This window comes from Ruditapes philippinarum, unplaced genomic scaffold (genome assembly GCF_026571515.1).
Source record: "Ruditapes philippinarum isolate M1 unplaced genomic scaffold, ASM2657151v2 ctg13437_1_1_1_1, whole genome shotgun sequence".
In the NCBI taxonomy this organism is placed as follows: Eukaryota; Metazoa; Mollusca; class Bivalvia; order Venerida; family Veneridae; genus Ruditapes; species Ruditapes philippinarum.
In genome coordinates this window covers 42,798-55,244 of record NW_026851863.1, presented here as the reverse complement: position 1 = coordinate 55,244, position 12,447 = coordinate 42,798, and the positions used below count along the sequence as shown (strand labels likewise).

The window sequence follows — 12,447 nt, the reverse complement described above, 5'->3', positions numbered from 1 at the left end:
ACAATATGCTTTGTAAATACAATATGGTTTTTAAATATAATATATCTATATTTTCAAAATACAGTTTCTTAATACAATATGGTTTTAAAATACGATATATTTTTAAAATACAATAATTTTTTGAATACGATATGGTTTTTAAGGGAAAATGATAACAAGAACGAAACGATATTATTAACATATTGTTTAGTATCTAGTTAACAAGTATGAAATGTTTCAATTCTTCTCAGGCAATCTCTGACCTGCAAATACTGCGAAATTCTTTTAACTGTTTTTTGTTGTTGTTCGAATAATATAGTCCGTGCGGAGCGGAAGATATATTTGTATATGATGGTCAAAATAAAAGAAACTATTTCATTGTAAGGAGAAAGTATTGCTACTTCATATGCCACCGGCAATCAGACATAAAAAGAAAACAATAACAGATATTTGATTACTTGTATCAACAACATGTTTACTATAAATAGCAAAACAAAATACACGAAAAGTTTAAAATATCTTTTTCGCATATATCTACAATATTTCCGTATTTCTTACTGTACGCACGATAACTGGTAATGTAACTGGTAATGTAAGTCAAGTTGGTCAATCATTTATTTTGCCTCCTCATTCCTCCTGTCTATTCATCACCAACGTATAACATGAACCCACAGACTTCTCCGATTCTTCAACAACCCCTACTCCCTACTCCGACAATGAATGTTGACATGCTACAATGTATCACATGTGGCATGTTTGGACACCCCACACCTATTTGCCACTGGACCTCTGCTACAACCCTGAAAATAAAAAAATCAACACTCTAAGGCTTACTATATGATATCAAATACCAAACCAGGGGCAGATAGGTATGGGATGTCCAAACAATGCATATTGCCACTTGTACAATGTATCATACAGCGATTAGATAGCATGAACTCTAAATTAAGATGCGCTTACAGATGCTTAACTACAGATGGCACCGTAAAATATGACTGATCGGTAATCAGTACCCGCAAGAATTAAGGATGGACTCAAAGAACTCATTCCCGTGATGTTAAAGGCTAGAAAGGCAGTTAAAAGGGCCGTTTTGATTAGAGATAAGGTATACATCAATAACATCATATATACAGATAACAATGCTCAATAAAGTATGACACGTTAAGAATTGTTTCTTGAAACATTGAAGGTACAAGTGTATAAGTGACGATGTTTTTTTTTAATTTTGTTTTGGGTTATGATATATAATCTTTTGCGGAGCGAAATGTCGAGCTTTTTAAGACTAATTTGGCGGGAGCACGAGCAACAGCACGCTTATAAGCGTCCTATAATTTCTTTTAGATATTTCGCTTCGCGCCATTTTCCCGCCATTTTCGCTTGGAGGGGTCGCGTGGCGAAAACCCGAATGGCAAAAATCAGCCACTACAAATCCATTTTTACCTAGCAATATAAATTTCAATGATTCGGTATGATAGATTTTTTGTCAAGTTTGCTTCGTACCCTCCTAGCTAGAGAGGGTTTCAAAAGTAAACAACCGTTGTCAGAGTTCCGATAACGTTGATGCATTAACATAACAGTTTTCTAGCAATCATAAGTTCGGTTAATTTGCTAATAAACCTTTGATTTAACCTCTAAGTGTAAGGTTTTTAATTATGTAGAAATTTTAAATTTATTTTAAGATCATTTACATGCATCTGTAATATTTGTAATGCTCATTTAAAGATCTATTGTCTTTATTTTTTTACGAATATTTTGATATATTGCTATAAATTTTACGTGTAAAGGGAGGTAATAAAGAAATACACACTCAATGTTACGCGTTCAGGGAGGTAATAAATAAATGCGTCTGTGCGTAACCATATATCTTAAGTACCGTGATCTAGATATAACATTATTTCTACCGAAATATTTTCTTTCATATAAATTATTATATGTATATTTTGTTCCGCTAATACGTTTAACGTGGACATATTTAGAAGTTAAATGAAATAGAGAAAAACCGAATCCCTAAAAATACGCCAAAAAATGGCAAAATTAAAATGAATTTTGATAAACCTGCAAGCCACCCCCACTAGCACCGACTTAAACAGATTTAAACATTTAACATGAAATAGTGGCATTCTAGTGAATTTCTGTAACTTACCAACACATTCAGGATACTCACTAACTTGTAAGCCACTGTTCTAACTGCATTTTGCTGACGCTCATCTGGAGGCGTGCAGCTTTAAAATTTTGTCCAATTCGGTCTTTTCCGTCGGCTCACTTGCGAAGTTTGGTGGGTTTACTCCATGATATACTATGATATTTTACTTTAAGCCTTGTGAGTGCTGCTCTTGTGCTTGATCACTCAGATACCTACGGTGGCACAAAGGTGCCATGTGTGTGTTTTTATCTATCTCGTGCGCACGAGATACTATGTCGTGGCCACGAGTTACTAAGTCGTGGCCACGAGTTACTAAAGATTTTTGTGTTCTTTATTCATTGTTGAGTACATTAAAATACGAGTAAAATGTCGTGTTATGTTTAAAATGATAAAAATCTTTAAAAAAAAAAAAAAAAAAAAAAAAAAAAAAAAAAAAAAAAAAAATGAAAAGAAAGAAAAGTAGATCTATTTTTGGTAAAAAATATATAGCAAAGAATGTGCATTTACTAAATTGATGTCGCATACTTGTTTTTAGCAGCAGAGAATGAACAGTGCATTAAATTTTGTAAAAAGGGTATCTTTTTTACTAGATTTCACAGAGGGTACCGATATGGATATACTATGCACAGTGGGTATGGAGGGGAATATTCTCCAAAAGTATATGTATCTTGATGACATGTTTGTATCTGAATGTTTTTTCTTGAGGGATTTATTCTGTTTTGTCATAGTTATCGCCCTTGACATAGTAAAAATTTGCAATTTTTTATTTGTGTCGTGCATAGCTCAAAAAGTATCTAACCTAGAGTCATGAAACTTAACAGGAATGTTACTCAGCATGTGTAGCTGTGCACCTACAGTTTTGATTGTGGATTTTGCCAGTATTTCTAGAGTTATTGCCCTTGAATAAGAAAAAAATGCAATTTTCAAAAATTATTAAAAATATTTTTATATTTAAACACAAATGGAACAACAATTAAACTAGTTATAAAACATATATGAAAAAAAAAAAACGATTACCATCAAGTCTCAATAAAGTAGACATGATCTGACCCCCAGGCGTCTGTGATTTAATCTACTCACCGTACATTTTTATGATATAGATATACTATGCTCAAATTTGATATACAGTCTTTTTGTAAATATAAACATGTATGTTTTGACTTCGCACAACGTAGATATGTTAAATATGCTATATGTTAAAATTCTACTCACACTAATTATGAATATGTCTTAAGTATTATGTCTATTAGTAATATAATTAATATAATATGTCTTATTATTATAGACGTTGAAATATGATTTTTTTGTATTCAAAACGGCTTACATTAAGTTTTTTATATATATATATGATCAGTACATGTGCTGGGATTGACAAATATACACTTTATTTGGATTTTAAACGTGTTTTAAGCTCCACTCCCCAAGTGTCTGTGCGTGTTTACACAATTACATTTTATCTCTAACAGTTGCCCTGCTTAAGTTAAGAGGGCTCCACAAACTGATCTAACGTTCTCAAGAGCTTCTGATAACGTTGACGTTAGCATAACTCTAGCATAACCCAACAGTTGTCAAATTTACTACATAAACATTTAATTTAACTTTTAAACGCACGGTTTCAAAATATGTAGAAATGTTTAAATTTATTCAAAGATCGTTTATTTTATTTTTATTACTTCAATGCTTTTTTTCAAATTATTTAATTTCTCCATTTCTAAACGGATATTTTGATATATTGCTATAATTGTACACGTTAAGGGAGGTAATAAATAAACAGAAAACATGTGCATGTTCAGAGAGATATAAATAAAACAATCTAATCACCAGAAAATGTATCTGCATCTCATTCTGAGTTTATATATGCGTAGCAAAATATCTACGACTATATACATGTAATCATACGTACCGTCATATTCGCTTATCAACCCTATTACAAGTAGAGAAACTGATAGCGAACAACATGGATCCTGATCAGACTGCGCGGATGCGCAGGCTGGTCTGGATCCATGCTGGTCGCAAACCCACTATGTTGGTTTTGTAGTGACGCGGCTCAAATATAGATGTAAATGCTATTCTCAAATACATACATTATAATTATATTGTGTTCTGATGATCAATACGTTTGACCCGGAAATATTTAAAAGTTTAATGAAATATATCCTAAAAATACACGTGAATGCTTCAGGCCGGGTTTGAATTAGCCACTGGTTAGTGCAAGCCACCGTCCACGCTCCCTAGCACCGGTTTAAGCAGACATGAACTAGTAATATTCTAGTGAATTTCTATATAACTTACCAACATTTTCAGGAAACTCAGCCATCAGTCAAGTAGACATAAAATGCATACGACCTTTAACAACCATATTCTCTATATAAGTATTTAATATGTGACACAGTGGTATGCATTTTTGTCGAAATTAAGTGTTGTATTTCGTCACGTGGTATGTCGACCGTGAATTTAGGGATTCTGTTTTTCTCAATTTCTCTTGTTTTAAAGCAGGACAAGTCGATTACACTATAATTGACATTACGCCAGAGAAGGGATCGCTCCGCCCACTGATTCACGTGACCCGGTCAGTAAGAACCTTAGACAAAATACGCTACCGATGTATTCGCAAAGCTGTTGTGCCACTAATGTTAACAATGAATGTACCTTATATACATTTTGTAAATATAAAATTTTGATGTTTTTAGTGGTTTTATTGAGTAATTCAATGTATAAATGTATTATGGTATTTTTAAAAAGTAAAAACAAATCTGCATTCACGTATTAATGACGCATGAAACGTTTTGCAAAGATGGTGTTATTTCTTGTTGACTTCAATGAAAATTTAAAACTGACGAAATATCATTATATCTTACAAATTCAAAGGGAAACTATTATTATGTAGAAACGTATATGATTATGTTATGATTGTTTTATTTTGAAATTGAAGTTGCGAAACATAAAACCATGGAGCTAAATATAAATTGTTTATATATCTGTGATAAAACAGTAAAGTTATATTTATTTAGTGACACAAATAAATTTAAAATCATTTTTCGGGTTTTATGTGCGAAATTCATTTTTGATAATACATTAATGTGTTCATGAATTGTTAAAATGGATTCAGAAAATTGCATGCCCTTGCTAACTTTTTATGATGTGTGATTATTTATTGCTAACATACATTTGATTCACGACAAAACACAACGTTATTCTCTTTGAAATTAACTTCACATATATCAGACATGATGTTATTGGTATTAGTTTGGTATTAAGCAGATCTATTTGAATATTCAATATTAATTTATTGAACTTTAATAGAAATCTTCAGGTTAGATAATTTCACCCATATGTTTATTGTATTTACTCATTATATTTGCATTTTTACGGCTGCGTTTTTATTGACGCTATACGTTATAAACGGTCATATCTTCTGACCTAATGATATGTAACGTGATTATTAATAGATAGAATGGGGAAAAAGTGGATTTGTTTAAACCTTTTCCTTTTTCAATGCATTGTGTTATAGCCAGGATAAATGTTTCGTACTTATTATTTCCATATGTAGAAAATTATTGACTTTTTGTATTATAAACTTACTCGATCTGTCAATATGTCAGTATATTTGGTAACTTAATTAATATATGATAAAAAAAGCTTTAAATTGACAGAAAATTAAATAATTTTAATCTAAATTACTTCTGCACCATTGTCTTAGACACGTAGCTTGTCCAAGGAAAATGGTGGACATCGTAGGCATCTTAGCGTGGAACTGATAACAATCGCTGATTGGCTTATCTCTATGACCCCTGCCTGTTTGATTGACAGGCGGCGTAATGTCAATTATAATAGGTCATAAAGTACAATTTTGATTAAAAGGTTTAATACATGGTTGAAAGGTTCACAAAACAAAGCATTATTTAAATATCAAGGACCGATATTAAGAGGCGTGGTCAATATCCGTCACAATCTCCGCCTCCAAGGCGGCACGTGTTAATGGACTTGTCTGGGTTGGTACAATAATAGCTATTAAAATCGCTACACTTCGTTATACTTCCGCCACATGTCCACCATCCCTTGTATGTACAATGGCATGCCGTGTTTGCGGGTGGGGCTTGACTGATTGAACATCCCCAGAGTGATAATCACAATCGCACGTGGCTGTTTTATACCCCTTCACAATCACCGTTTCCTATTAGGCACGAGTGCACGGAGTAATCGGGATTGGAGCAGTAGTACGAGTTAAGATTCGAGCATAGGGTCAATCTCCCGCCACATGTCCATGCGCCTTTGTATGTGCAATGACATGCCGTTCCTGCAGGCGCTTTCAAGCTGATAGAACAACCGCCCGGATGATAATCGCAGTCACATTCATTTCCGTTGAGTACATTGGAGTTGTTCGCTACGGGTATGGTACTTGCTTGGGTTGCGAGTTTGATACCTTGCTCTTTCAATATCCCGTTTACCCATCCAGGATAGTTAGAGAGCACGCCCTGTATATAAGGAAAGCGTTCTTCTTTAGCTTGATGTAGCATCAAAGTACCAAAGGTACGTTAGTCCAGATCACCCTTCTGGCCTTATTCAAGGTTGCTACCTCCATTGTACCTTGCTGAATTTGGATCGGCGAGCATGAGGAAATCCCTGTACCATAAACAATATTGCGGGACGATAACTTATGCAGCTCTCTAAGCGCTCCGCCAATGTTATTCTTTTCCATGTCGATCGAAAAATATACACGGGCTTGATATTGCGATCCCTGTAACGCGGTAACCGCCGCCTGTAAATAAGGCAAAGTGTCAATCTTCGGGGAGCTAATGATGACCTTTCCACCGTAATCTGCCTGAAAAAGGTGCGTGATTAAATTCGTGACCACCATTCCTCCCGCAGTCTTCATTTTAGAAGAATCAATGTCATCACTGTCAATTTTTGAGTCAATAATTATCAAAGCGAGGCTGGCCTTCTTGGCGAGAAAATTCAACATTGTTGGTATTGAAGATTCAGCTCTGCATGGTGATATGCTATGGACATCATCCAAGAGCTTTGCACAAACACTGTTGGGGTATAGTGTTCCGCATAATACATATAGAGGGGCTGGGCATAAACACGTGCAGTCACATGCCTCTCCGGCGGCACTATGTCTAAATATATGAGGAGATCCGGATGATTTGTCAAAGGTCAAATCTATCTCTACACCGTTCGCACCTTTTGCAAGCGCCCAGTCGACACTGCCCGGTGTATTGGTCATGTGTGCGATGTTGTAGAAGCCCTCGTCACCTGTGGGAAATACAAAAAAAATTATATCTAATATGACTAAAACAGCAACATTGAATAATTACGTCAAATTGATTGTAGCATGCCAATCGGAATGTACTCGGCTTTTATTTATGCGAAGACTGTTCGAAAGGGCCGAAACACCCAGAATAACGACCAGATCTAAGATAACGAACAGTTAAAGAATAGCAACCAGTCCTATAACAAGGCCCTAATATATATAATAGCGCCCAGATGTAGAACAACGCCAAGTTTAAGAAAACGACAAGCTCTAGAACAGCGCCCAGACATAGAACAACGCCCAGTTATAGAATAAGATAAGCTCTAGAATACTTCCCAGATGTAGAACAACGCTAAGTTTCAGAATAAGACAATCTCTAGAATAGCGCCCAGATGTAGAACAACGCCCAGTTTAAGAATACGACAAGCTCTAGAACAGCGCCCAGATATAGAACAACGCCCAGTTTTAGAATAAGGCAAGCTCTAGAATAACGACCAGATATAGAATAACTCCCAGTTTTTAAGAATAACACAGTCTCAAAAATAGCGCCCATTTCTAGAACAACGCCCAGTTTTGGAATAAGACAGACAATCTCAAGAATAGCGCCCAGATATAGAACAACGCTTAGTTTTAGAATAGGACAAGCTCTAGAATAGCGCCCAGATATAGAACAACGCCCAGTTTTAGAATAAGACAATCTCTAGAATATCGCCCAGATATAGAACAACAGTTTTGAAATTAGACACTCTCTATAGAATAGCACCCAGATATAGCAAAACGCCCAGTTTTAGAATAAAACAATCTCTAGAATAGCGCCCAGATATAGAACAACGCCCAATTTTAAAGTAAGACAATCTCTATAGAATAGCGCCCAGATATAGAACAACGCCCAGTTTAAGAATAAGACAATCTCTAGAATAGCGCCCAGATATAGAACAACGCCCAGTTTTAGAATAAGACAATCTCTAGAATAGCGCCCAGATATAGGACAACGCCCAGTTTTAGAATAAGATAATCTCTAGAATAGCGCCCAGATATACAATAACGCCAAGTTTTAGAATAAGACAAGCTCTAGAATAACGCCCAGTCATAGAACAATGCCCAGTTTTAGAATAAGACAAGAAAAGCATTGATGCAAAGCATCAAAGGGCGTCCAAGCAAGAAATGCAGCAGGTGCAGATGAACTAGTAGATATATGATGATAAACTGTTCAATGGTTCATTGGTTTTTAACAGAATTGTATATTACTTCTGAATGAAGGAACGAAAGACATTGTTCATTATTTATAAATTTGAGTGGCATGCTAGAAATTAGAATATTACTTGTTATTTCTTTATGATCGTGATTATTAATAGCAACGGATATACATGTATACAATCATTTATAATCCATATGAGTAACAAATGATCATCACCACACTTTTGTAATTGTCCCTTATTATGTTATCGCTATTAGCGAAGACCACCTCTTAAGGTATCTGTTCACACTTAGTAACAACATGACACTTGTTATATTACCATGTTGATCATGTTGAGCATAAATGTTTAAATGTTTATTATACACTTATTTTAATAATTTTTAATAAAAAAATACAGATTTTATGAATATTGTTTTCTTTTCTTTTTTGTGTTTTATGCACTATTTTAATACTGACTGAGTTTTTACGTTAACTATTATTTTAAAAATTCAATTGTCATAATGACCGACGATTATAAGTCAAAACTTAACTGGAAAAAGTCAGTAAATTATGGTTAATCTTTCAATATATAATATTGTTTATTCTTAAACCATACACATGTACATTTGTATTTTTCTTTATCATTTCTTAAATTATCAATTAATTGAATAATTCATAAAATCTGATTTGTAACTTTGAACAATTCCTCGGCATCTTTACTAAACACGAATAACAAATTAAATAAAATGTTTCAAAGTTGATAGTGTCATATTAATGCCATAAAAATGTACATTTGTTTCTCAATTATTGTACATATTTATTGTTTTTATCTCATATAGATAAAATAAAACATGCGATTTGTGTTGTTGGTTTTTTTTTTGTTTTTTTTTCGAATTGTATGTTTATGTATAATAATAAACAATAATTTTGATAGTTGATCTGTGTTTATTAATTATTGTAACCAAACTAAGTGACAAACATTCATTTTGAAAAAAAGCTTATTTATCTGTAAAAGTTCTGTTCTGTTCTGTAACGATATCAAACATCTCCAAAACCGGGAGAGACCGGACAATAAACGTGTGGTACTATTCGCCGGTAGTCAAAATAGACCAGGAGAGACCGACAATTACCGACAAGAGTACATCCCTCTATAAATAGATTTTCGGAATATTTAGGTCATCAACTCATCATTCTATTTACAGCTTTCGGAATAACATACCATAATAATCCACTGTGTACTACAAAATGATAAATAGAAATACCCTGAAAAGCGCGATTTATTGACGGAAAAGGTTATTTAATTTGAAAATGTTTGCATTGCGAAATTCTCCAGTTCGCTATTTATTGTACATATCGCGACTAATTAATAATCAAGCACCCTCATACCGCTCGGAATGATCGGCTTTTATTATGAACAACTATAAAAGGCTCGAGAAGTTGCTGTCGCCCTTTCACAAAATCTGATTTCATTACATAAAAGGCGCCGCGCTTCGGCGCGGACGCTTACAAGCGCTATAGAATAACGTCGAGTTCTATAATAACGAACAGTTCTAGAGGAATGCTCTGTTCTGGCATAAGTAATAGTGATAGAATATATACGAGGACTTTACCGGCTGGTATCAGCGCATGGGGCGACAACAAGGGCCAATCATAAGAAATCAATCGATTAATTTCCATGATTGACCCTTTTGTCGCCCCATGCGCTGATACCAGCCGGTGAAGTCCGAGTATTTATTCTGTTACTGTTTAATCGCATGACCATCACGACTTTTTCTTTGAGATTGACGCTCTCTCGCAATATTTGCTTTACTTAAACATATAAATATTTTAAGAAATACCAACAGAAATACACCCATTAGATGCCGTTGAAGGAACCGGAATTAAATAACCATTTGACGAGGTAAGTTGATGCTTTTTTTCTGAATGCCAAATATTAATCATCTTTCCAGCTCATTTTCAAAATGTAATTTAGGAAATATTGTCGATAAGAGTCCCAGGTTTATTTTGTTCGCGTATTTTTTAAAACTAACGACAATGTAGTGATTTTATTTGTTTGGGTCGTCAGACCAAACAAATAATGGTAGCGAAATTTCAGACCCTGATGCTGTTAATTGCAAATGCCGAAAGTAGTCCGCTTTTTTGAAGCGGTTACTTCCCTTTATATGTACACTAACGCCGAGAAATTCAGGCGAGATCACTGCGTAAAGATGGTCAAATGACAGGCGCATTAATTTTCAAGCAAAATAGTTCCCGAATGGTCGAACATTTCTAATATCGTTTTATTCTTTATAGATATACATGCTTATAGTAATCTTCATGATTATTTACATCTGTGTTAAACAACAGTTAGCGTCGAAATAATAAGGGTTACAAACCCTAATTTAGAATAATATGGTTTTCTTCAGGCCGTTAACATATAACTTTACCGTGAGCGCTCGCTTAGGAAGCGAGAGGTCTGGAGTTCAAATCCCAGTCAACTCATTTTTTTCCAAATTGTTTAAGTCAAATAAACATTGAATTGAATATCAGTATTGCAATTAATCTTATAGCCAATTCACTATAATTAAAACGCTGAAAAGCATTGGTGGCACTATACAAAAACAAATTCAATTTGGTTTATAATCTCACAACCTTCACCTTTCTGACATTCTGAGACCCAAACAAATTCAGTTCCTTCTGTGCTTTGATTTCTTAACACTACTTCCATCTATTAATAATTACGCTAGATTATTATGTTCATACGTCTAGTGATTTACTGAGTGGCTTACTGGTCAGAATCTCCTGTAAAAAGGAGACATTGTTTAAAGAAAAAAAATGAATAATTTGATCATTGTTTCAGACTTGTCCTCGAGGTCAGGATGTAAAAAATGGCGATTACTTTCCACTGGAGTCAACATCTTTATAATAACTGCATTTTCAAGTTTTGAAGAAAACAAGATCGAGATGATATGTAAATATTAAAAAAAAGTTCTGTCAACTGTGTAATGTTTTGTTTTGCTCTTTATCAGGTATACTCACTTTATAATTTGCAATAAAGTAATAAACTGGTCATGCGCGAGAAAGTGTACTGATACCTCATTAAGAGCACCTCAAAGCGTACTGATACCTCATTTAGAGCACTCCAAAGTTTTCCAATACCGAAATTTAGAGAACGCCGATCTTCAAATGAAAGTTGTGGCGGTCATGCGATAACACCCAAATTTGAAATAACGACCAGATCTGGAATAACGCTTAGTTCTAGAATTACGCCCAGTTCTAAGATAAAGCCCAGTTTTTTTAATAAAAGTAACGCCCAAATCTAGAATAAACCCCAGTCTAGTGTGATTGCTGATGACCCTAACTGAAACACCACCAAACCGACTGGAATTATTTTTTTTTATCTAAATCCGTGTAATTTTTGTAATATATCTATATTAAGTCAAGTTGAAACTCATTAAATATCTTGAAAAAATCAGCGTGATAAACAAAGTACGAAATAGATATTAAAAATATTTTAACAAAATAACTTACCATGAACATTGGCAGAATAGCCCGCAACCGCCAACACAATAAAGAGAATAGCCATATCTCGTGATAAAGTCTCAAGAACGACTGTCGAGATCCAACGAGAACACGACTTTTTAAAAGGGCCATATTTGTAAATCGCTTTTTAATTTACATATCATTTAAAATTAAACACGCCATGTTTGTGGAAATATAATTACAATTTTGTAACTGAAAAATGAACAATGTGCATGTATATAAATGAACCAAATAAAATATATTTTAAGTGTAACAAGGGCAAACAGGTGTTGTGTACATGTAGATTCAGTGCACGCCGATGGTCAACACCAAATAGTGACAAGGTCATTATGAAACTTTTGAATGCTGCTTAACATATAGGCTTACGCGGAA

At 34.2% G+C, this 12,447-nt stretch overlaps 1 protein-coding gene across 1 annotated transcript; it reads right to left on the bottom strand.

The window, feature by feature from the left end:
* Positions 1 to 6,638: 6,638 nt before the first annotated feature.
* On the bottom strand, positions 6,639 to 12,118 carry LOC132741632 (dermonecrotic toxin LiSicTox-betaID1-like). Its single transcript, XM_060729849.1, has 2 exons — positions 12,064 to 12,118; positions 6,639 to 7,378 (listed from the first exon to the last, which is right to left on the bottom strand). Exons 1-2 carry the CDS (start codon positions 12,116 to 12,118, stop codon positions 6,639 to 6,641), a joined length of 795 nt encoding a protein of 264 aa, XP_060585832.1.
* Positions 12,119 to 12,447: the final 329 nt, after the last annotated feature.